This window comes from Neopelma chrysocephalum, unplaced genomic scaffold (assembly GCF_003984885.1).
Source record: "Neopelma chrysocephalum unplaced genomic scaffold, ASM398488v2 Primary Assembly neopelma1_76, whole genome shotgun sequence".
Taxonomy (NCBI): Eukaryota; Metazoa; Chordata; class Aves; order Passeriformes; family Pipridae; genus Neopelma; species Neopelma chrysocephalum.
The window spans coordinates 11,428,648-11,455,159 of record NW_020897737.1 but is presented as its reverse complement, the minus strand read 5'-3'; the positions used below and the strand labels follow the sequence as shown (position 1 = coordinate 11,455,159).

Sequence of the window (26,512 nt, the reverse complement as noted above, 5' to 3'; positions counted from 1 at the left end):
TATCTTAACAAAAACTGTTGGGAATAAACTGGGGTTTATGACCTAAATAAACCTAATACTGGTTTCAAAGTATTATCAATAGCTCCCAGACACATTCCCCGAGCCTTGCTCCTCCCTTCAGTTATGGCAATATAACTGTGCAGGCCATGCTGTAAACTGGATTAACTGAAGAACAGCCCAACAAAACACATTGGTTTTATTTATTTAGGGCAGGTGCATTTCTTAACGCAGTTCCCAGTGCAAATACATACTAATAATGTCACTATGAGTAAGCACAGCCTGTTACAAAGGAATAAGCAAAAGGAAGAGGATGGCCAGGGAAGGAGAAGGAGCAGGCAATACTTTAAGAGCAAAACTAGCTCCAAAGACTTTGCATCAAATAAATTCCTGAAAGCAGGGTAGTCTAGACTTTCCTGTCTTGATGTAGGGGGACATTTTGGAGAAGGTTCACAGCACTGAGTCACACAGTTTGCCTGCCTTAGCACTTGACACCAGCAGTGCTGTTAGTCACCTTACATCAGAGCAGAGTCTTTGCCAAAAATTAGAAACATGAACCTTAAAAATTATCATAGTGACCATAAAGAACCTGTTTTTTTCAGAATAGCACTTCCCCTTCCCCCTAAGAAGTCACAAAGGTAATGAAAGCACAGATTAGAATCAAGATTTCTCTTAGAAACGTTTATTGATCTTAGTGACCTTGAGGTGATGCCAGTCATATTCCAGGGAATGACACCAAATGTAGGATATAAACAGGTTCACTGAAATACTCACATGAGTTTTAAGTTTAACTAAGGTGGTACTGAATTTACCTTTTCTGAATTACTCTATCATGGCTGGTATTGTTAGTGAGAAATAAACCAGCACCGGCCTTTGCAAGCTTCCAGTGCATTTGTCTCAGAAAAAAAAAAACAAATCTTTTCCTCTGTTGGATCCAAAATAAGTATAATCAATGTCAAAATATTGCTCTTACAAGAAAGTAGAATTTACTTCTCTTGTATCTTAGTATAAAATTCAATAAATTGATCAACAGTCTGTAATCTCTTTGTACTTCCGTGTTATTTTTGTCTTAGGGGTTCAAACTGAACTGGGATGCTGAGAAATGACTTAGTAAAATACTTCATAGTCAACTAAGATTTGTGTGGCCAGCTAATGATTTGAGAGCTTGTGTGGGATATTGGGATATTACTGGAACTAGACGTGAGATTGTTCTGCAAATCATAGTTTATGAAGTAAAGACGAGACAATTACAGTTACTTTTTAGGATTAGAAGCAAATGCATTCTTCTTTACAAGAAAAATGTAATCCTGTTTTTCTTTCCTCCATGCTTCATTTTAGAGTGTTAGGCAATTTCATGATCATATGTTTTATCACTGTAAAGACAGTTTTGAACAAAAACCCACAGGAAAAAATGAAATATTCTTTCTATATTAGATTTGCTGATATTTTTATAAATGCTCTAGAGATACACTGTAGTGTATCTAGATATATTTTTAATTTATTTTACCGGAATGTTATTGCAGGACTTCAGAAAAGAACAGTCTTTAGAACATACTAGAGCTGTGCTTCCTATTATGCATAATCTAGAAAATTGCCAAGCTTTTATAAAATATGTTTATCATTTCTTAATGTGATTTATTTGCCTTGTGTTTAGACTATTGCATGGTAAAGTTTATTTTGTGCATATACTTTTTATTTTACTAATATATTACAAGCCATATCTCAATGACCCCTGTACATTTTTCATGCTGTCTTACTCCCAATGGCCTCTGTGCATGTAAGTAACCTGTCAAGTGACAATGCCTCTTTATTTGCTTCTTACTGTTTCCTTTCAAGAACTCCTTTTCTTTATTAGCTAGTAACACAGAAGCATTGAAGTTCAGTCTTTAAATGTGCCCTGTATTCCTCATATCTTGTGTATTTTTTAAAAAATTATCATTTTTCTTTTGCATTTGAAAACCCTACAATCATTAGTTAAGTCCATGTAGACTGAGACACATCTTCTCCATGCTGCTAGTTTGTGATAAAGGCATTAATATGTGTCACTTCTGTTGTTTGCACCTGTTGTTTGTATCTAACATAACATGGTTTTGTTCAAGAAGAAAATAAAGGATGGATTTTTTATTACTGTTATTTTTTGATGGAAAATAATATTCTCAGGCCTAGATGGTTAGCATGGTAAAACTGTTTAGCATGTTGTAGATCTTTGGCTTTTTCTAATATGAAATTAATTATTAAGTAGTTTAAATACTGTAAAGTTGCAAAAAGGACAGTAGAATTCCATGTTTGTGGAATGGAAGAAAAATATGACTAAATTCTTGTTTGTAGGATTTGGGGAAAGGTTGAAAGAGATTGTTCTTTAGGATGAAATTCAAAATGCTTCAAATGGACTAGGAAGTTTTCATATCTGTATCTTTTCAAGGTCTTAAACAGTTGAGTGTGTCAATTGATTAATTTGTTGTTTGACCAAATTGAAGTAGTTGTACTTTTTCTCTCAAATTGAAAAATGTGACCTGTAAAAAAGAAATACATTAAGTTAAATCCTTTCCTGCTTTAATTGGGACTTTAGTACAACAAGCTTGTACTTTCTGGTAGGCTCCATGCTCTTCATGCTGATCTTGGTGGCTGGGGACTTCTGGAACAAACTAAAGCTCCTGCCACTGCCTACTTCCCTAAGGGGTTTTGGATGGGGGAGAGGGATATATCCAGACTCATCCTAAAAGATGGGTGGGATATAGTTGGGGTGAATACACCACTTAAGATTTGGAAACACTCAAAGGTCCCATAGTTTAGGTGCAGTCTCTCCTCCCTTCTTTTCATAGCGTGCAAAAATACAGAACTGAAAACTCTTGTTCATTATTCTGCTCGCAATTGCTGATTGCTGTAGTCTTTACAAATACAATTAATTGCCTCCTGGCTTCTTTTTTCATTACAATTCTGCAAGAGTTACCAGAGATGATGTGTTATTGGGCACAGGAGGAATAAGTTGTTTTTAATGAACAAAACTTGATTTGTCAATCATTATATTCCTTGGCAATTGATAACAGATTGATAGGCATGATGGAATTCATCCAATTTCAACTGCAGTTGAAATTATATCTGAAATAATACTTTTACAATTTTTCCCTAAATATGGTGGAGGTTCTTTTATGTAATGCCATCACTTTCCATTAGAATTCTTCATTCTGTCACGAGTTTTAAAAGCATGTCAACTTAACTAGCACGTGTGTTTAAAGAGAACTCTAATTACAATTAAAGGGTGGTGGTTTGAAAGAAATACCACAAAGTTTTAACAGTCTTCGCTATGCATTTCTCATAGATCTTGTTAAAACATTATTATGAAAGTATCCCTATCTTCAGTGTAAATAGATGTTCTCATACTGTATTAATGTTGGTCACTGTCTACAGATTTTTCTTTAGTATTGCCATTTCTTAGGAATGCAAACGTGAATGGCATGCTGTTTTAGCTAATTTTTGTGGTCTGCTGAATACTGCATGAAAGGACATGCAAACTTTGAGCATTTCAGTAGCTTTGTTACTGCTCTTAACAGTTCTTTAAATGAACACTTGTTAAAATGAGTAATGAATGGTTTTAATTTCTATATTACTTTGTATTATGAATGTAAAACTTGCTAAAATTATAATTTGTAGCAGAATTAATTGTCACTCTTAATATGCCTTTTTTCTTATCCCTTGGGGGCTTTCTTTTGTGTTTTAGTGTTTGATCAATTAGATCTCGTCACATATGAAGAAGTAGTAAAGCTGCCAGCATTCAAAAGGAAAACACTAGTCTTACTAGGTAATTTTTGGTTATTTTTCTGAACATAACAACATAGTTCTGAAGCCCTTCTGGTGGAAAATTTCTAAATCGTGTTTGTGTTGTGCTTCAGGTGCCCACGGTGTTGGAAGAAGACACATAAAAAACACGCTCATCACAAAACATCCGGACAGATTTGCTTACCCCATTCCTCGTGAGTAGCAATGTTCAATGTACTGCAAAATTGTTTGTTGTCATCCTTGACAACACCCCTGTTGTTCTACTACATGTGTTCAGTTCTGCTGAGACGAGTCTTGAAGGTGGGAACTGTGCTAGGACTGGGTGTATTTCTTTTGCTTTACCAAAGGGAAGGGTGGAAAGTAGCACCAATTTTACATCGAATGTTTCTTGTTATTCACAAAACTTCTTGCTTCTCTCTACCCAAATATTTCTTAATTTAGAATGAAGGATAAAACATTTCTCATTTTTAGCTGCGTATGATTCCCATGAGAAGACATATAAACTGGATTTAGAGGAAAACTTTAATGTGTACCTTATCTGAATGTTTTAATTACTTCTCACAGCTTAGTCTTGGGGGCTGGTACTACTAAAATAACCTCAGGTTTCCAGAGATAACAATAAGAAAAAGAAAACATAATTAACTTCACTGCTTACAAGTGGGTTGTTACAAAGAGCACAGAGGTGTTTTTTCCCTTCATAACAGTCTCTATCAATACCATGGCAGGAATTGCATATCCTATTACATGGTCTCTTGGAGAGACCTTTTTCCTTTTTCCTCAAGCTAAGGATACTGAAACAAGAGTATCCAGTCCCTGACTGTCCACTCTATTTTAGACTGACTTCAGAAACACCATTCATGGCCCAGAAGTGGTGGTTTTCTACCTATAAGGACTTTGTTGTTGCTAAAAGTATTCTTTTAAGAGCTTATCTATAAACCTATTTGGAATGGGAAAAGGGTTAGTTGGGTGCTGATCTAAGTCCCCCTGCTCACTTGCTAAGGAGTCAGATAAAGACCAGATCTATCAGAAAAAAAACAGAAAGATCTGGCCCTTTTGAAAGCATGAGCTGTTTGTCACACTACTGTTTAGGTCTAGACTCTAAAATCCTGAATTACATGCGTGGTACCAGGAGTATGTGATGTGCATTGTACTTATCTTATTCAGTACAGACAAGATTATATGGGGGGAAGGTAGTAAGTAGCCCAGCAAATATGATCTCCATTGCGAAGAACTAAATCAGAGCCTAATAAATGTTTACAGTATGCTTTTCACCCAGTCTCTCTCAGGTACTAACTGTACTGGTGTGGGGAGGGAGAAGCTGAACTAGTTATTTTATCTTCAAATACTGTGTAAATGGACTCATCTATACCGTGGTGATCATGCTTTAGGTTGGCTGCATTAGGTTCCTGCTCTGTGGAAACACTGAAATTGTTTCACTGGTTACATAAGAAGACTAAAAATATGCATTTTCTGCATTCTTTTACAAAACCATGGTAGATTAGGTAGCTTTTGAGATGGGGGGCTTAAGTTGGGTGAGGAGTTTTGGGGAATGCTTTATGAGGAAATTATCTACAAACTGAAAAACTGATCGAAAAGGTCATGTCACAGACAATGGCAGTTAATTAAAGAGATTAGTAGACCATACTTCTCTTACCACATAGGTCAGTAGAAGTAATATATTCAAAAAGTATGATACTGCTAAGTAGCTTTCATCTCTCTTGGCCCATAAGTAGTCAGGTCCTTGCCTACTTTTCAGACTTATGCTTTCACACTCACAAGAAGAAAACCTCATAAGAACTCGAGTTAAAAAAAAAAAAAAGGAAAGTACAGAAGTGTTTTTAGAAAAGAAGAGGATTTGAGAGAATTATGAGGATCTGAAGTTTAGTAGACCTAGGACATCAGTGAGTAGTATAGTGATATTATATGGTTTATATAATCCGTTGTTCATGAATTTCTTAAAATAACTATGATCTATAATATTTCTATAGAACTTTTCATCTTTGAAATATCCTAATTAATCTTCAGAACATTGCTAATTAATCCTCAGAACAGTAATAGGTATAACTAAAAGTAGAAGATGAGTTCAATTTTTGGATACCTTGTTTGAAATTATGGTAGGGTTGTTGGAAGAAAAGGCAGTGGATTGTGAAGAGATGTGGTGTTTCACAGTGTCTTACAGTCTTGACCAGGGAAAGGTTATTTATGACCTTCTGCTCTTCTGTTGCCTTTTGATTTTTTACCTTTTCTACATCCCTTCCTCTCCTGCTTTTTCCCAATACATATCCCTCAGACTCCTGCTATTCCTGGTGCCTGTCATACTGACTGCCTCAAGCTCATGCCTCATATGTGATTTGACAGGTCATCATTCAGTGAATAAGTATTGATAAACCAAAAAGAAAGAAAGCCATATAAAAACCTAACATTGCTTGTGTACTAAAATATTTTGTGTTTTCAGATACAACCCGACCTCCAAAGAAAGATGAAGAAAATGGCAAAAATTACTACTTTGTATCACATGACCAAATGATGCAGGATATATCAAACAATGAGTATTTGGAATATGGCAGCCATGAGGATGCAATGTACGGGACAAAACTGGAAACAATACGAAAGATCCATGAGCAGGGACTAATTGCAATACTTGATGTAGAACCTCAGGTAACTAATTAGAAAATGTGTAAAAATGGGACTCATCACAAATCCTTCAACCTAATCGTGTTGAGATATATTTATTTTTATTGATTGCACACTGGATAAGTAATGTGGAACAAAAGCCCTTGAACCACCAAGGTATTGATCTGGGAAGTGGAATTTGGTAATCACCTGGTTGGAAGAACATACAGCAGAAACAAATTCATAGTTTAGCAATCACTATAGCTTGAAAATTTACTTACCATATAACTTTTTACTGTATTGGCCTCATGTCCAGTGAAACATATCAAAAAAATGTCATTGCCTGCCAGGAGTAATGTTTTCAAAAATTTCTCTTTGATGCTTTATGAAAAGGTAATCTTGCTCCTGACTGACTCTTGACTGCATATCACTGTTGAGCACAGTCAGAAACGTTTGTGGTTAATCACTGATATTTATCCTGTTTGGACAATGACCAGATCAGTGTTGTTACTTTATAAAGTCATTTCTGCGTTGTGGCATTTTACTTTTCAAAAGAGGGCAGTAATAAAAATCAGGCTCTTGAGGAACACTAATAGTTTGTTTATTCATTGTATAAAATCTTCTGTGGAAAATTCTGATACATTTCCTTTGAAACATTCATGTTGTCATTACTTCCAATTCACAGGAATTTGTATATTTTGTTAAATGAAACATCATGAATATGGACAAATGTGATGTTTATATCCTAGCAGGTGGAAGGAAATGGGAGGAAAGATAAAATTGTGACCCGTGTTATCTATTTAAATTTGCTAACTTCTTTCTTCATTGTGAATGGATTCAATAAGTTCAAATTCTTTTAAGATTTTCATAACAGAAATAAGATACCTGACTAAATTCTTTAGGACAGTTCACAGTATGCTGGTGTGGTGCTGTTCTGAAAAATAAAATCCCACATTTAACAGTGTTCAGGGAAAGCAGCATCTGTAGTTAGTTCAAATGGAATGGCTGTTAGCAGCAAACTCTCTTGATAAACCTTTTCAACGTGCATTATTCAAAAGCAGTGCAATTCTCAGAAGCCATTTTAATCTTAGTTAGGATGTATTTACATTTGGTAACAGCTGCTTTTGCTGCACTTCCTCCAGCACATGTCTAGCAAGCCTCTTTCCTAACCAGCTTCCTCATTCATCCATCTCAGCTCATTAAGGGCAACCTGCTTGTGAACTTATTCCTGGTTATCTTACACCTCTTGCTGGTTTTCCCTTGGGTGCTCTTAGTTACATGAGTTTTCCTGAACTTTTTCTTGAATGATTTGTTTCAGGGGATTGATGCTGTATTTACTGCATTTAGTGCTATGCTCACTCTTTAAAAACTTCGAACAACTCACATCACATCTTCATTTGTTTAAGAAAATAATACTTAAAGTGTTAGTTGGTAGAAAAAGTCAGATAAAAAATTATATTCTAACCAATATTCTAAAACACAATGGGCTCTTTTCCCTATTTATGGCATGACTGAATATTTTTTATGTGGTGTTTAATCAGTAAGTTTAAATGCAAACAAAATTCCACAGTCTTTGAGACTGTATGGCAAGAACCTCTCTGAAAATGCTAAAGCCTTTACTGTCTCATAAATTCACTTTAAATAAGGATAAATATACGTTTTGACCACCAAAAATGCAAAATAATACAAAAAGTTTAAGTGTCTGTATTACTAAGGTTTTGACTCCAGTTCAGTTAAAAACAAACCCAGCATTGGTAAGTCATGAATTTGTATATTTTGCTTGTGTGACTAAACTTACTTCACATTGATTGTTGGGGGTTTCCTCTAAAGTATCTGTTTTTTTTTCACCTAGGCATTGAAGGTCCTGAGAACTGCAGAGTTTGCTCCTTTTGTTGTTTTTATTGCTGCACCTACGATTACCCCAGGCATTAATGAGGTATGGAATGTTGCAGTCTGATGTCTTATCAGAGCCAGAATTAAGGATGAGATTCAAATATGCAGATCAGGCTCTCTAGTTGTTTCCTTGTCTGTAAATGGAGAGGCAGAAAGACAGTTGAATGACAGCATTATTAAGTGGATTGAGATACATTTCTTGCTCGTTAACCAATTCAAAATGTGAACTTCAAGTTGGAGGATCCACGTGGTATATTTTAAAGTACATATTCTTTTATTTCATTCCTCGCCCTACCTCAAAGATCCATTTCCAAATCCTTGACAAATAATTGGCACAAATTACCCAATTCCAAGTGCCAGCACCGGATTACTGCTGGTCTGAGCTGAAGAAATGGGTGTCATCCCACCTTTAGCTTTAGAATTTTTCCTGCACAGCAAGTACATGTCACAAACAGGCTTATTAATTTTGATGACTGTTCTCTGAGAATTGGAAGCTTTAACCAGAGGGGTAATTACTTATGAAATAATGCTAAGTATTCATGGAGGTCCATAACCTACATTTCCTACTTAGTTTTTATGGAGTGCCCACTCAGCAGATTGCTACTGATTTCAAAGATGATATCAAGCAATTCTGGATTTAGTTCACTACAGGAAAAACAGTATTTTTGCGAACACTTTATTTGCTTAGCCTTTTTAAAACCATGATATTAAAGTATTTAATCAATTAGATTTGATCATGAATTTATTCCAAGTCTCCTAGGTGTTTCCTTGATCATCCAAACATAAAGTCAGAAGCCCTGTCACTACAGCCTGTTTCTGTTGAAATGTAATTACAGTATCATAAGCATGAAATTATGACATCACTGCAGAGGCCTGCAGGAAAATAAGGAACAAGACAAACATATTTAAATGCAAATACCCTGAATGATTATTAAAATACAAAGTGGAGAGTGAAAAATTTTGGCCTTAAGCTGCAATTTTACTGGCAGCTGAGGCATTCTACTAGTTCACTATGACCCTTTAGTGGGCTACTTTAGCTGTAAATTGGATTTTTGTCAGTTTTTAAGCAGCTCACAAAGACTCTGACAAGCACAAATCCAGAAAAGCAGTGAAAGTTTATAGCCAGAAGAAAAGTGGGAAGGGGAAGAAGCATCTTTTCACTTCCACAGCATTAAGTCCTGCCATTCTCACAGGGTCTTAAGAACCCGTAGCCTAATGGGAACATTTCAAGAGTGTAAAGACAGAGATCTCTCAGAACATCACAATTTGCCATGTTAGTGAAGTGACAGTTTATACAACTGCTGGTGTTGCCATATGATGTACATCAGTATAGTCTTGGTAAAATACTAAAATTTTGTCATCTACTCTGACTTTGCCTTTGTATCATCAAATAACATTGCATCAATTAAAAAAATAAGATCATTCTTAGGCTCTGTCAAGTGAGCGTTATGTTTACAGCAGCACTCAGGCAGCCAGGTACCCTATGAAATTATGTAATTGCCTGGGTTTGTTGCCTCCATAGCTGTGTCTCAGCTCCCAGATAGTCCTCCTTGGCCTCACTCATCTGCCAGTGATACTTAACTTTTAATCTTCCTGCTGTAGGATATTGGGTCCAGTTCATATGAGGGAGAAAATGTTTTCTGTGTTGCACTGATGAAAGAAATGTACCTTCTATAGTAGTGGTGGGGAAATACATTTTCATGCCAAAGAAATATTAGCAGAAGTATTATGTTATAAATATTTTAATTCCTGCTGTAAGACTCTGTCTTTGTTTTAAGCTCTTGTGACAAAAGTCTCAGTGCATGCAGGGTTTCTTTCACCCAGGCACGTGAATTGCTGAACCCAGGCTACAGTTATAAAATGTGCTAATTTATGAATCAATTAAGGAACGGGAGGGGTAGGCAATGGTAAAAGCAGCAGAACTTACCCAAATACAGGATCCTACTTTCCAATGTTTACTGGGCTGCATGAAAGGAGATATGGAAATGGTGTCTGTGTGTTTGCAGCCTGCAAGGCAGCAAACAAGGGTGAGGAGTGTGTGTTTCCTATTTCCCATTCATGCTTCCTTTTTGAAAGGTTCATTTGCATAATGAGTGTCCCTTTCCGTTTATCCTCCCGCCCTGCCTTGTTTATTTTGCTTAAGCTTTTTGAGAGCACTTCTGTAAGTGACTGTCCTTTTTCACCCCCCCCTTTATGTTTTCTTAAATTTCATCTTTGCTTTTCTTTTCATTTTCCTGCATTCGTACTAATTGTACATAGCTGCCAAAATGGTGCAGAAAACTGCCTGTAAGTACCAGCTAGGGGCTGACAAGGTAGTTCTGATTATTGCAGTAGTGTTAGAATGTAGATTTGCTGTTCCCATTCAACATTACTTTTGCCAATGGAATAAAAATTTAATATAAAAATGACTTTTGATATCTGCACTAAGATTGTCTGCTGGTAAAAAAAAAAAGAAAAAAAAGAGACTGGAGAGTAAAATTTCTGCTCTTACAGCTGAATATCTGAACTTTGTGGTGAAATCAGTGCAGAGGCCTGATCTTGGATGTATCTCTCTTGAGACACTTTAGCCTATCACAGACCACACAAAATGTCTCAATAATCAAGGCCTGCACAGCAAGAGTTAGGAGACAAAATATTATGCTTTCAAATGAATGCACTGTGAGCAATGCTGCAAAGCACAAGACCAATTTAAATCCTATAGGAGATCTCCCAGAGTGCACCCACCCGTCTAATCACAAAGGAAACTTAAATCAGATGATTGTTGTGCTAAAACAGAGAGAGGAGGGAGCATATCAGAAAATCTCAGGGTAGTTCCTCTCTCCTCCAGCTGTTTCCTACCTCCCATTGCCCAGAGAGCAGCAAAGAGGAGTTGACAGGCTCCACTTATTTGATCTAAATCTTTATTGAGCTAAATCCTTCTGACTTTTAGCTGCACTCCCTTCCTACAGCTAAAGAGTAGAAGGAATTTTTCTTAGGACGTTTGCAGTCCACCAGCTGTTTAAACTGATTAAATTAATTTCTTTCTGTTGAGGCAAAATTGGCAAAACCCTGATGGTGTGTTTATACGTTGTCCACACCTTTAGAAGGGAATATTAGAAATTTGTTATGCTGTGCTTTGACTGTCACAAGCAGCAGCTATTGCCCTGTGTACTTTCAGGCCAAAAAAACCCAGTCCTCAGAGACTGAAGATGCCACTGGTGGCCTTTATGTACATGGGAGACATTTCATGGATAAAGCCATGTTTCACTCCTTTCAGCTGTGGTGCAGGAGAGATGATGAGGAGAGTGAACTGACTTAGGAAAGAAAAGTCTGCTCCAATAATGCACACGCTGCAACCAGACCCACATAAAATGCCCATTGCATGAGAGCTGGGGGAAGAAGAAAAGGCATTTAACATTTGTGCTCACAAATGTTAAATTACTGAAGTTGTGGCCGTTCATGTGTCTGTCTGCAGAAAGCCAAACATTTTGATAAATATCTTCTTTCTTGACACTATTGAGAGCACAACTGCTGAAGAATATTCTTCTTGGAAAATAATCTGGGATATTCACTATTCAAAATTTAATTAAGAAATTTTAGAGAAATTAAGAAGAGCTTAGTACAGCAAATATTTTAAGTGTTAGCTTTGAAAAATGATCTTGGCATCTAAGTTTTACAGATTCAGATTAAAAAAGAGTGAACTCTGATGTGTTCAAATAGATACTCCATCACAGTCACAGGTGACACTTGGTCCCACAATAAAACAATAATCAGGAACTGTGATATCTTCTATTTTTGCAGAACTTGTAAAAGTTTGAACCTGTTTGAAAATTCTGTAATGGCCTAACTTATTAGTGCCCCTAAAAGTATATGAAAGAAATAATGTTTTACATTTCCAACAGGCCAGGAAATTTAGATATTCCAAAATGCAGCACACTTTGATCCCAGTAAAGTTGGATCTAGGAGAAGCTAAGTCAGAAAAGTACTAAAATTTACTGAGTTTTTGAAACATTTTTTAGTGTTTTTTTAAGATAAGATGGCTGTAAGTCTCAGATTTTACTGTCAGTCATAGCCAGATAGGTGCTCCAGTGAGAAAAGTTCATTCTCATACCTGTAAGTAAAAGTAACATTGATGGGAAATCTGAATAGCAATTAAAAACCTACATATGGACTGAGGAGTTCTAAGGCTTCAAGGGGCTTTTCAGGTACTTGTACCCTTGTACCATGAGATTGAAACTCATTTCAAAGTGTAATATGATTTTGACAAGACAGGCTTTAAATATAAAATTAATCTTAGCTGGGTATGTTTAAAGCACAGATTATTAACCTACCTTTGTAGGTTAATTTAAGCAGAAAAGGTTAGATGCTCAGCTGATATAAATTGATGTCTTTTTTGGAATCTATGAGAAGCTGGAAGTTCACCTAGCTAGGTTTCTGGCTTGAAGACACTGGGCCATATGAAATGTTCCACAAGAATATTTAATATTGATATTGATCCATATTCTTCTTTCTGCTAATAGCATAAATTAAATTTGCACACACTGGTATTTTCTACAGAAGTTTCAGGCATTGCTGGAGATGCAGAATGGTCCATACAAGGAACATTCCTTGTATAGAAGTGTGCGTGAGGAGTATTTATCTGACTTGGAATGAAATTTGCCTCAGGAGAGAAGCAAAACTGTAACTTTGGTACAGAACTTCTCGTACAGAAGTGCTGGTTTTATTGCTACAGGAAAAGAGAACTGCCTAAGTGCAGGTTGTTCCCTTCAAAGGACCTGAAAGCTGTTGTTCCTCAGCTACTTGTCACAGTAATTAGAAATACTTGGGGAGTTTAAACAGGAACAAAGAAGGTGGAGGGCGTGTCTCTTAGCTGGATAAAATTCTATTCCCATTTCTGGTGAAAAAGCTATGGGCACTGTGTCTGTATCTCCTGCAGCCTGAAACTCTGCTTAGTAAAGTGTGTCTCAGTTAACTGATCAAGTAGAGTGAGCCTATAGATACTACAGGGCACCAGGAGTCATTTTGCACCATATCCATCCCAAACCTGTGGGACCAGGAAGAACTTGATTGCTTTCCTATGGCTATTTCAAGGTTCCTGAAAACAGCAAATATTTTGGTTTGGGTTTTTTTCAGGAAAATTTCAGGGAATTTGCAGTAAGAGAATTCAAATTTAGAAGTGCTGCAGAGCCCTAGGAAGAAGCCTTTTGCATCCAGCTCCCTCAGGCAGGCAAACCTCACTAGCAGAGCCGGTGGCTGCAGCATTCCGGGCTGCACAGAGCCCTGTAGGACACCCAAAAAAGTAGGATGCAGGTGCTTCTGTAGAGGCATTGACACAGAGCCGGGGTGAGCAGCAGCCTGATGCTGCTCTCTGCCCGGTTCATCTCCAGGACCTCACACTAGGAGGTGCTGGAAACGCCACACTCCAAGATAGGAACCGCAGAGGAGTCATGTGGAGTGAGAACTTCTTATCAGTAAATTTTTATTAAAGGAGGTAGACCCAGAAGATTGGCGTGGAACAGCAAACATTACCAAAACTGGGAACAGCTGATACCTGACAATATACCCTCTCCTGTTTCTTGTGTTCTCACTGGGCCATAGGCCCAATAGCTCGTATTTGTGCACTTTGTCCAGTTTTTTCATATATGGTCTCCGTTGCTCATGTCCGTGCTGCTTTTCCAAGCTTCCATCCTCTACCTTGCTTTTTTAACACTAGAGCTGTGTTTTGTCTCAAGTAACAACAATAACCGAGTGCTGTTTGAGTGTCAGCATCCAGAGGGAAGTTGTGCAGTTTCTCCTGTGTGACTCCCATAGATGTAGGAGGGGGAGCTAAAGCACTTAGACCTCCCTGGGGCTTTTTTGGCCGTTTCCTTCCCCGTGAGCGGCAGTTGAGGAGCTGTTGTAGAAGAGCACGAAACGATCCCACTTCTCTCTCTCCCCTTTTGTTTCCTGCCCGGCGAACAGGACGAGTCTCTTCAGCGCCTGCAGAAGGAGTCTGAAATCTTACAGAGAACATATGCACACTACTTTGACCTAACAATTATCAACAATGAAATCGATGAGACTATCAGGCACCTGGAGGAAGCCATCGAGCTTGTGTGTACAGCCTCACAGTGGGTCCCGGTCTCCTGGGTCTACTAGAACCGGGCATGAGAGGATTGAGGGAAAAAAAAAACAACCTGTCATTACTGGGAACCACCTCATACATGGAAAACCTCTTCGTTACTGACCTTGTGTCAACGGGTCTTGGCCCCTAGAGACTACCTAGATGTAGTGTGACCTAAAATATAATTATTGTCATGTCTGAATAGATAGGAGGAGGGGGAAAAAAAAAAAAGATGAAACGCTAATTTAAAGAGACAGTATCTTTTTTTTAATCATTTCTCCTAAACTTTAATAAAATGTATCTTTAAATATATGTATTATTCAGTCCTTTGGAATGTTATATTTTTGGAAATCATAGCTTTTTATTTCAAGGGCCCCTAAAAACTGCACAAAATAGATGCTGCTTTCTATAATCTATTTTAATAGTAATAATAATATGATTCTGTTACCTTAACTTGGGGGTGGAACACTACATTCTTTTTAGAGTCTGATTTTATGGATTGGAATACTTTGCTTTCCTTTATTTATTTGAAGTAATTAGTCTAGTGGTTACGAAACAAATTCATAAATTTTAAAGGCCTTTTTTCGCCTTTTTTTTTTTTTTCTCCTAGGATAGTATTTTTAAGTACTTTTGTGTAACATCCAGATAATGTGATACTGTCTCTTTGAAGAACTCTGTAAAACTTTTAGAAATTTGAAATTGGGTCTTGACTCTTAATGCATGTGGACAGTCGCAAGCGTTCATGCCGTTGGTGTATCTGTGTTGATAAAACCTGTAATCTACAGCAAAGTACATTCCGTTCATGGGAACACGTACCCAAGGGAATAAAGTAAAATATTATTCTGACTAAGTTGTAAACCTATGCACATCCCTTGCATTTTGGGCAACTTTATAAAAAAAAAAAAAAAAGAAAAACTGATTTTTATTAATAATAATCATGTAGTGAAATGTGTTTGTAATTTTGTCTCAATTTAATTTGTTGTAAGGTGGGAGGGGGCAATTACTGGTTTCACCATTTCAGATCTGTGTTGTCTGAGAGTATTAACGTTTTAATTCAGTTTAAGCAAAGAAATGCTGATTTTTAATATGTATGTAATTGTTTAAAGATGCACACATTTTAAAAGAAAATACTGTGCAATGAAGAAACCAGTTTAGGCATTGCGATAAACTGACTATTCCAAAAGACTCATCTACAACAGCCCTGTAAATTCCTTTAAAAATGGTAATTGACTCTACAGTCTGACCAATTTTTTTTATTTTAAATATACTTCCTTTTATGTGTTCAACAATTAAATGCTTTTGGGTCCTTCATTTCATCACAGGGAGTTTGAAGAACAAACCAGTGACTTGTGCAGTGAGAAAAATTGTCTTTAAGTCTGTAAGCGAAGCCCTTGTAGGGCACAGACTGCAAGTCTGTCCGGGGGCTCTGCTCCACCTGGACCAGCACAGGTTCAACAAAGTTAGAATTAGAGCAGACCCAAGTAAGAAAATATAACCTGGCACTTTATTTCCCTTCTTCGTGCTCTCGCTGGCCCAGGTTGTTTGCATTTTTAGTGAAAATGGTTAAGGGAAGCAAACATTGCCACCTCTTTTTAGGTGTCAGAGCTTGGTTGGCTGTGCTGTTGTATAGTATGAAGTTTAGTGTTTATTTTAAAATGATACAGTGTTCTAAAGGGATTTATACTCAGAGTGGAACTATCAGCTGTAGTGGATCCATGGGCTGTTCCAGCTCTCTGGGTTGTAATCAGAACAGGTTCTCATGGTTGAACATTTATAATAGGGGTAATTCTTGCTAATTTTTTCCTGCCTACTCCTTCTGTAGGTCAGGTGGTCAAATCCCTATTCTTGTAAAATCCATAGGTAGAATCTAGATCTGGCCAGGCATCCTCCCATCCAGCCAGGGCAGGCAAGTTTCTATTTTGAGCTGCAATCACAGCCCGACTTGCAGCCCACAGTGCAGAAGGGAGCTTGATCCATCATTTTACCCCACCTGCTGAACCAGCTGGAATCACAGGGCTGGGGCTGTGTCCCAAAACCAGAACTGTAACCGAATCCCTTGAGTTTGTAGTTTTGTGGTCACTAACCCGTGAGAAACTATCGGCGTGGGCCTCGATAAGCAAGAGGGAACCTATCAGAGTAATAGTAGGTGCTCATCTGTTCTGAATTTAGCCCCTGAAAAAGGGGATAGTGCAAACTGTGAACTATTTAGTGAGTAAGAGGTAATTTTCCAAGTAGTTGTGCTGTGTTGTTTTAGTCCTGGATGAACCTTAGCCAGTGTTCCTGTAGGATCAGCTGTTGCAATGTTAATATTACACACTAGCTGAGCTCATCGAAGGTTCATTCACTCTCAGAACTACCTCTTTTCCCAGTAAAGCACAAAGATGGGAAGACCTACTGAAAATCAAGCAGTGGAGTGTTTCTGATGTTAGAAATACAAACTTCTCTGGTGAGCATTGGTATCTGACTTCAGTGACACGTTTTTCATCTCAAAATGTTTATGACATTAAACAGGTAAAGTAATTTTGATAATTCGAGTACAGTCCATCATAAATGTTTTAATTACACACTTTTGACTCTGTTAATGTGAATTTCTTGGAGTTTCTGTGTATCCAGCTTGTAAGGAAAGAAAACTCATAAGGCCCATGAGGGTGCTTCTGCCTTATGTAGATGACAATAAGTAGTGATTTAATGTAACTAATACGCTTTTCTTCTCTTAAGTGGAGCTACCATTCAGTTAATATTACACAGTAGAAAGACTGACTTGGAGAGCTTTGTTTCTTTTTTCTCACTGTATAACCTTTTATCAAGAGACAAAAACTGTAAAGCACATCAGTTAGCGTCGTGTCCTGCCTCCTCTTTACCACAGACTGTTTTCCTTTTAGGAACCTTCAGTAGCAAAAGATTAACATGGATTAACCCCCCCTAGGCTTTAAGTTCAGCTAATCCACACAACCCAGTGAGCTCCATGAGCAGGTTTCAGCACAGAGCAAGCCCAGGACTCCTCGTTCTGCCCGATCCTCCTGCCCTGCCCAAACCCTTCTGAAGCATCTCTGTTGTTTGTGTGGTACGTAGAGGGCATAAATTCAGCTGGAAGCCTCACTTGCATAGGGAAGACACATGCAGGTGCAGAGCTAATGTTACAGGTTTTTATTTTTTTTCAATCTCCAACTGGAGAAGGGTCCTCCTAGTACTGTAAATATCACTGCATAATTTAGAGCGCCTCTCGGACTTCTCTAAATTTATGCTGAATGTGACCTCAGAAGCAGCCCTGGGATTGGGAAGAAACTAATGTTTCTGTTTGCCCCTTTTATACTTTATTTTTGTACAGGGGCTCGTAGATTTGTAAAGAAAACTTGATCTTATCAGTATGCTGCCTCTCAGTCTGACTGATGCCTGTGATTTCAAGGTGTTAAGTTGGTCCAATAAATGTTCATTAACCTCTGCTTCCATTTACTTAATAAAAGTACACTAGGTTATTCAATGTCTCGGAGTGGTAAGATTATTGCATGGAAATGGTAACCTAGTTTAGACAATCCTGGCCATGCAACCCACAGCATGCAACTATTTAAAATCAGAGGGACATTTTTAATCTCACCACCAGGTGTGAATTCTTCCATATGTCTTTGCATTGGTTTTCTTCTCATATGGCCTGGGTCAAGAAAAGTGTTGTGCCACTTAAGTGAAAGTATCACTACCTACCTCAGAAACTTCATTATCAAGGTTACTCAGTTGATTTTAAAAGGGACAACGTAGAAGATGAGATTGTTGCAACCTGAGCAGCATTGAGCTGGTGTGTGTACTCCAAGAACTGGATACTAGAGCCATCAGGAAAAGTTAAAGTACAGACTAACCAGTATTTGTTCCATTTTTGTTCTTTTCTGCAAGGAAATTATTTCAGAGCGCTATTGTTTAAAGAATTACTTGGAAATGCTGCCAGAGCTCAAGGGGTTGTTTTGGAAATCTGTGGTACTCAACATCTTAAACGAAGGCAGTTAGAACTAAATTTTGGGCTTTAAAATACTTGGAAGAAGAGGATTTGTGAGAAGTACAGAAAAAGACATATCTCTACTGACTTGAGTAAGAGTCATCTGTTTTTATAAGCTAAATTGACAGAGGATGAGCAGAATCAGGTGTCATAAAAAGTCTACTTTCTTTATCTAAAGCATATTCATTTCCTTAATAAACCTGTCTCTCAGACTAGTTTCTTCACTGCTTTTATTGAACTAAGAGATATTCATAACTCTTAGTAAGGAAACTGCTGTACCTTATTTCAAATAGTCACATAAATTAAAATATCTGCACAACAGAAAATACATCATCAAAGTATTCAGAAGTAACTTCTCCTGAATGACTGTGCCTTGTGTCCGTACTGTGAGGAGGAGTGCACAAAAATTAAGTTAGAGGAGAGTGTATTTTTGCTAATGCTACACAAAAAATGCAAAGCCACTTCAAACATTTAAACATTTACAGTGTTTTGGGTCTTTTTTTTCACTTGCTGATACACATAGTAAGTGCACCTATAGTAATTTTTACTTTCTTCTCTTTAAGTGATTTTTAGCAGTCTCCTGGTCCAGTTCTGTGAAAGCTGGACTGAAGCAAGTACAGGAGCTGCTTCTTATAATTGAACCTCAGAGTTAGAGGCTTTTAAAAGCCTCTTTTCCAGACCTGTACATAAATAATTCATATTTTACCTCAGGAATATGTTTCTCAGTTAAGATTTTGGACAGAAAGCTGATTATTTTTCATGTCATCTTAACCTTTCTAAGCAAAAATAAGGGGCGGGGGTGGGGGGCATATACAAATGTCCATGTATCCTGCTAGATCTCTCCTTAGTAACTGCCATAGGATGATCAGGAACAAGAACATTAAATCTGGTCACATCTCTACCATGTATTCTTATGATTACTGTGTAACTTGAGCCTGGGTTTGTGTTGTGGAAGATGACTGAACTAGTAGCACATTCCCTGCTTATCCTTGAAAGAGTTCATGTTGAGTAATGCACAGCAATACTCACAGATTTTCCCCTCAGTAGCCATAGCTATTTTTACTGTCTACATAAAGAAAATAGCTATGAGGAAGGGAGGAATTTGCTTGTTTTTAGTGTAACTCATCTCGAAGCCACAGGTCTGTGTTTCTCCATTGCCAGCCATACAGATGGAGCCTTCACCATTTTTCACAGAACTGTCAGGGTGATGGGACATGTCCCGAAAATATCAGGGAGAACGTGATTGTGCTGACTGTCACACTTAACTGACTGGAATTTATAAAAACTGGAATTTATCAAAACCACGACCAGGGTTTTAACAGAGAGACACGGCAGAGTAGGGAGAACTCCATGGTGTCAACCCATGCCCAGACCTGCTTTGGGACTAATTCACTGAACACAGGAAATTTAAGTAGATGCAAAATAATAGAATTGGCTCGTACTTGGGTACATCTTTGTTTAACTGAGGGGGTGAAGCAGGTGACATCACACCCAGAAACTTGATTTTGAGGTGTGTTTTCCTACCAGTCAGAAAACATTCTTTAAACGTCTGTATTGCTTAGCATCCTTCTTACAAAAGGTCTTTGAAGATTCATATCCATTGTAGCCAAAGGGAGAAGTGGAGTGAGAGATCAATGAATTATTTTGTAGAATATTTTATCTTAATAAGCAGTAAACATTGCAGGTTACAATGATGCTACAGCACATAGTGCTGAATGCTGAAGAATCCACCCCAGGCTTACACGGAAATTAAGTTTTTAAATCTCAGTCATTTTTCACTAAATTCAACTATTTCAATGTCTAGGCATTTCCTTACTCTGCCTTACAGCCATTTTTGTTGGATGTATATAACAAAAGCAACAGCTCTGTGTCAAAACCATAAGCTAGTAAAGATTATTGGCTAATAAGTCAGTAAAGATTTATGAAGTTACCCAGTAGGTGAAAGAAGATAAATAGAAAACAACCTTGTGGAATTAATTATGAAAACTTTCAAAACTTTTTTTTTCATTTATTATTAGAAAAAAAATGCATCCAGATAAACTCTGTAGTGAATAAAAAACAGATTTGTCTCCAAAATTCACAAGTTAGCTAATTGTGATGACTCTCCTGAAGTAAAATATTCTGGATTTCCACTCATTGGAATAAGCATTTCAGTAAAGCCTTTGCAGTATTTCCCAAGTGTTAGGGAAGGAAGAGGAGAGAGATCCTGCCTCCAGGAAAACACCTTGTTGATTTTTAGCAGCTTGAGCAGCTACCCCTGTGAGGGTCATCCTCCAAGGGGCTTCAGTGCTGGCAGTTTGAGGGTTCCATTCTGCCAACATTGTCTTATTACAATTTGTGATTTTAATTTAGCAAGACTTCAGTTAGAAAATAAAAAGCTTAAACTAAACTGTCTTGTGTGTATGTGTTGCTGAGCTCAATGTTTTCCCTCTGGCTGTAATTTGGAATACTCCTTCAGTGTGATATTAATCCCTTGAAGGCAATGGAAAGACTCCAAATAATTCATGAAACTTTGGCTTTTGGTCTAGCCGTGTATTTTCATTAATATGTTTTTTACATATTTCTCTGTTTTAATCATTAAAACAATTAATACAAGTGAGAGATCGCTGGGGGTGTCACCATCTGCTTCCCTGTTCCTGCCTGTTGTCCCAGCTGTGCTGCAGCTGGGTTGTTTCATAGGCTCTGGTGTTGTCTGGTGCTCACATGCTGAGTCTCTCACTGGAAAGGACCTTTCAGGATCTACACAATGAGAAGATCCTCTCTGCCTGAGCCTCACAAACTGTCCTGGGCTGTGTGCAGGACAACATCACTCTAAACTGATGCTTTAATTACAAGGTTTTTTTCCTCTTGTCACTTGAAAATCCCTGAACCTCCACATGCTCTGTTCAGGAGTTCCTACCCCACCCAATTTGGATTTATAAGGGACCTTTCAATAGAAATTAAACAGCAGGATTGAATGAACAAACAGTTGTAATTTGCCTACAGAGGAAATAAATAGACAAAGGCTCAGAAACAGAGCAGCAGATTTGGGAACCTGAGAGCTGTGCTTGGCTCCGGGAATCAGCTGCTGTGCAAGACAGGGTAAGTCACTTCACACCTCCTGCACATCCCCTCCTGCATCGTCACCTGTGATCTGTTCAGGCCATGGGTCATGTGGGGAAGGACTTGACACCACGTTTTAGAGTGCCAAGGCTGCAAAGTGATACCACAATACACAGGTATTAACAATTCCTCTGATGCTTTTAAAGCTGACTGTGAGGCTGAAGAGTCCCCAGCTCCTGACCAGCATTTTCAGGCACAATGCATGTGAGGTAACTTGGGGTTTCATCAGAGGTTTTACCCCATTACAGTAACTTTGGTCCTCAAATCTGGATTTCAGCAGGTGTTGTAGATGCAGGCATGGCATTCGCTGCCCAAAAGACAGGCAGGTTTACTTAAATCAGCATTATTAAAAGCTAACTAGCACTTGTAATACTAAACTGCACAGGCAGCATCCTGTGTAAGGTTTTCCATTGACCAAAGACTGAGAAATAAGAAGTCCCCAGGGCTGGAAGAAGGAAGGAGGCTTTTCTTGCCTGAGAGTAGATACTCACCAGGAAATCTTCACTGTGCCAAGGAAGCTGCTCACAGAGCTTAAAATCTGGGACCTTGTAGTCTGTGGGCTTTATTATTGTTGCTTGTACCAATTATTTCCAGTTAGCAGGTTTGGGGCATTGTCTTTTAAACTGTGTTGCATCTCTCCCTCTCCTGCAGTCCCTGCATCTGCCTTCTGGCTGGTTTGTCACTGTTTCCCAAACTGTTCCTGACAAACACTTTTTGCTACAAGCTGCCTGGCTTTCAAGTAATTTGGAATTCCTCAACACCTCCTTTAATCTTTACTGGCCTACAAAAATTCTGCATCTGCAAATTCACTGCTACTTTTTTGCCTATTAAAATAATCAATCACTTGTTTCGGCACAGATGTTTACAACCAGCTTTGTCTGATTGCAGGTTTACCATTTATTTCTATACTTTGTCTTCTGGCTCTTTGCCAGTCTCATACATCAAGAAGTTGCCTGTCCACTTAGTGTCTGATGTATTTCCTATTGTCACAGCACATTGAGACATGATCATTCAGCACAATGAGGAATTGCTAATGCCAATTCCATCCCAATTTACGTGCACACAGTGAGTTGTCTTTTGTTACTGATTTATCACATTTGCCCATGTGTCTACCCCTGGCACTGTGCACTCACAGCTTTGTTCTCATCATCAAAAGCCCAGAAGCAAAACCCCATTGAACCACATGTATTTTTACACCTTCCTGTGTAATGCAGTCTGCTGTGAGTCCAGCAAATCCTCACCCCACCAGGGACTCAGTGTCTCCTTGCTTGCAGCAAGGAAACTCTGCTTGTCCCCTTTTCTGCCTCACAAAGCCCAAGACTCCCTAGACCTCTTCCCAATATCCCTGTGCCTGTGAGTCTGCCCTCAGTCTAAGCAAAACAGAAGTAAAAAATAAACATATTTTTATTCAAAAATTAATGCCCAGAGTCCATGTTGCTCATGTACAGTCATGCCCTGCAGAGTTCCCAGCATAATCCCATCTCACCCATCCACAGCTGGAGCAACATTTTTACAGTGTGTCTTAAACTATAGTGCCTGTTTTGCTGAAGTGTTTCCTAAATTCAATTGTTAATTTATTTGGGTCCTGAATAAAGAGAACACCTGTCCCTGTACCCTTGGACCAGATCCTTGCTGGCACCAGTAAATCGCATGGTGCAAACCAGCAAATGAGCATCATCTTTCCCATTTAGCTTGTCCCCCTTTCAGATAAAGCAATTACATTTTATTCTTCCTATCACCAGTTTAACCCACTTATGGCCCAACCCCTAAAGAAAAATTTAGAGGAAATGATAGGGACATCATCAAAAATTTTGACAACATCAAAAAAAGAGAGTAAGGGTGAGTGTTGGTTTTAATTGGGCCATTGCATTGATCCAGTTCAATCCCAGCAGCAGCACCATTGGGGCACAGGCAAGTTTTGGCTTGGAGCAGAAACAAGCAGTTGCAATCAAGGAGAGGAGGGTGTGGAAAACAGGGAGGCAGAAAAAGGGCTCCGTAATCTTGTCCCATAGCAAATCTACAGACACATCAAGAAGCTCCTGTCACAGGTCAAAACCCCTGTTTTAGATGCTGAACAAGCCCAAAATGAAATTAGCTATTAATCAAAAAAGCAAATATGTAGGATGTGCATGAAAAGTAAACCACCAGGTGTGTATAGAAAAACTAATGGAAGTTTTAGGTCTTTTTAAAATCGGAATTTTTTGTAGAGAATGTACGATTTATGCTGTGCAAGTTAAGAATTAATTCTAAATCAGTCCTTTAAAAGACAGAGAGATGAAGAAGGAAGTACAATAAAAATCAAAGGATGTGGTGAAGGTCAAAGGTGAGAAAAACTGCAGAAGTAATGAACTTCATGTATTCAAGGCTAACCACAGAGTACAAGATCAGACTGGTTCAACTAACCACAGCGTCAACAAAATCAGGCTTTGGGTAAGAGACATTGATATTTCTCTGTCCAGAAATATCTATTTTCTGTGTTCGTCTTTATATTAGAGTTTAAAATACCAGCCTTGTCCTGTGACAGATAGAACTTTAGGGCTGATCTTGCCCATGTTTAGGTTTTGTTCTATAGGTGCTTCTCCCTCATGTAAAATCTAAAGCTTGTCCAGCGACTGGGCAATGGGGAGTGTCCCTTACAGAGGTGCTTCTTAGATCTTATGCATTTTTAGTACTAAGATTATTTAGTTATGACTTAAAAATTAGCTGGTTTTCTTTAAAGTAATACTTGTGGTGCCTTTTTTTTTCAATTATTACTTTTGACCTTTATTCCATGGTTAGCATTTTCCGTAAAGCTCTTTTAAAATTGCTTTGGAGGTCACTGCAGAAGATTCTTCAAACTCCATTAATCTCTTACCAGATTTGGGTGGGGGAAAAGGAAGGACCAGTATTATTAGTGTTTGTGCAACAAGCCCATACCTTAACTCTACAAAACCAAGCATTTACAAAGTTATGTGTCATGTACCTAGAAAGTACTGTTTTTCTTAACCAAACTAGCCCTGTCTTCTGAAGCTCATACTGGGCCAAGAGTGACCCTGAGAGGCTATTTTCTTGCAAGGTTTCATATACTTCAAAGGAGTTTTCTGGGGTAAGAAACTTAACTCAGTTGATTTGGTTCCTTTTGAATTTGTGACCACAAAAGTTATCAGAAGAAAACCCAACAAATTAAAATTTTACTTTTTTAAGATCTGTCAGCCAGATGTTGTGAAGACAAGAATTAGCTAAAACACATAACAATGCTCTTGAAAATTGGCCATGAAGTTCCCAAGTCTCAGCTGACCAGCAGCTGCTGTCTTTTTAGCAAAAGTCAGTGATTCCTCTTGTCCTGGACTTCATAGCAGAAAAATATGAAAATCCACAATATAAGCAAAACATCCAATAGCTTCATTTCACAGGAGGTTACTGGCAGTAGCTTTAAATTTAAAGGAAAAAAGGGGCATAACAGTATTCATGTTAAACACCAAGTGTGACCTCTAGGAATGCAACACAGGGACAGAATTCTGAAACCAAGAGATGATAGCCAAAATCAGATTGGGTTTTTTTTGTTTGGTTTGGGGGTTTTTTAATTTATATTGACAACTTCTCCCTTCTAATTTAACAGTAACCATCATAAAGCATAAAGAGCAGTTGCACCAGTGAAGAACACTGTGTTGCCAGGTACCACACATTAAAACAAATTGCTTTCTCCCAGGATTTCAGATGCTTCACTCTGGGAGCACCAGCTCTCTGAATAAACTTCAGTCAGAGGTTTGCCCAAACACTGGGCAACTCATGCCCATCCCTCCCCACTGCTTCAAGTAAATTCCCAGCATCTGACACTGAGGGCAAGACTGGGAGCATCACTTGAAAACATTTGTAGTTAGTCCAAGCAGACACTGGTTTGGCAGAAGTTTTCAGCCATTTTCTCTGCCTTTCAGTTTACAGGCAGTCACTGCAACCAAAACCAACCCATCAGTCATCAAACAAAAAATTCTTTTAAACTTTCCTACCCCAGTGTCTATCTAACCTGGGACAGGGATGTCTGTGCAGGGTGATGGTTTTGTAATCTGGAGCCCTGCTGAAGGGATATGGTGGCTGAGAGCTAGAACAACATCATTCCCCACACAGGAATCAGTCGCTTCAACTAATAGACATCAATGTGAACACCCATGAAATGCTCACCCTGTCGCTGTCAGGCCATTAGAGGTTTGCCCTCCCCAGTGCATGGAGAGCAAGGCACAGAGGGATGTGAGTGCAACCACAATGTGGTGCTTTGAAATTCAGCACTGCCCCCTCCTAGGTCAGAACCTGCTTTATGAGCACCTCAGCCCACGGCACAGTGACATCAGTGTCCCAAAGCCAGTGTAAACTGAGACTGGCATCTCAGCTGGGTGTGCCCTGCAGTTCTGTGGCATCTTTGCAGGTATCTCAGTCCAGAGGCAGATTTTGAAAACAGCATTGATTTGTGAAGAGACTCTCAGCTGTGAATTTGTAATCAACAGCTGGTTCAGGTTTACCAGCTGAAACACAATTTTGCAGCAAGAGTCTAGTCTAAGAAAATAGAAAAACCCCACGCTGTTCATGAAAAAGGCAGATCCCTAATTAACTTGTTTTCTAATCACAAGATTCAAAACAAAGGAAAAAAATCCAATTATGAGTTGTGTCCAGTTCTAGGTCACTCAGTTTAGGAAGGTTATTGAGATGCTGGAGATTGTCCAAAGAAGGGCAATGAGGCTGGGGAAGGGTCTGGAGCACATGTGCTGTGAGGAGCGACTGAGGGAGCTGGGGATGTTTAGCCTGGAGAAGAGGAGACTCAGGAGAGACTTTATGACTCTCTACAACTACCTGAAAGGAGGCTGTAGCCAGGTGCGGGTCGGGCTCTTCTCCCAGGCAACCAGCAATAGGACAAGAGGATGACACAGTCTTAAACCGTGCCAGGGGAGGTTTAGGTTTGACATTAGGAAGAATTTCTTCACAGAAAGAGTGATTGGGCATTGGAATGGGCTGCCCAGGGAGGTGGTGGAGTCATCATCCCTGGAGGTGTCTAAGGAAAAACTGGACATGTCACTCAGTGCCATGGTCTGGTT

The 26,512-nt window shown here is 38.6% G+C and overlaps 1 protein-coding gene across 11 annotated transcripts in view; it reads left to right on the top strand.

Moving 5' to 3' along the window:
- CASK (calcium/calmodulin dependent serine protein kinase) overlaps positions 1 to 15,651 on the top strand; it is a 200,651-nt gene extending 185,000 nt beyond the window's left edge. For 7 of the 11 annotated variants that reach the window (XM_027688830.1, XM_027688825.1, XM_027688831.1 and 4 more), the window contains 5 exons: positions 3,716 to 3,796; positions 3,888 to 3,968; positions 6,230 to 6,432; positions 8,240 to 8,323; positions 14,221 to 15,651. In XM_027688830.1, the coding sequence (XP_027544631.1) occupies positions 3,716 to 3,796; positions 3,888 to 3,968; positions 6,230 to 6,432; positions 8,240 to 8,323; positions 14,221 to 14,397 (626 nt within the window). In that variant the 3' untranslated portion in view covers positions 14,398 to 15,651. The remainder of the gene's footprint in view (positions 1 to 3,715; positions 3,797 to 3,887; positions 3,969 to 6,229; positions 6,433 to 8,239; positions 8,324 to 14,220) is intronic. The other 4 variants (XM_027688827.1, XM_027688824.1, XM_027688832.1 and 1 more) reach the window with 1 other exon arrangement.
- The last annotated feature ends 10,861 nt before the right edge of the window (positions 15,652 to 26,512 follow it).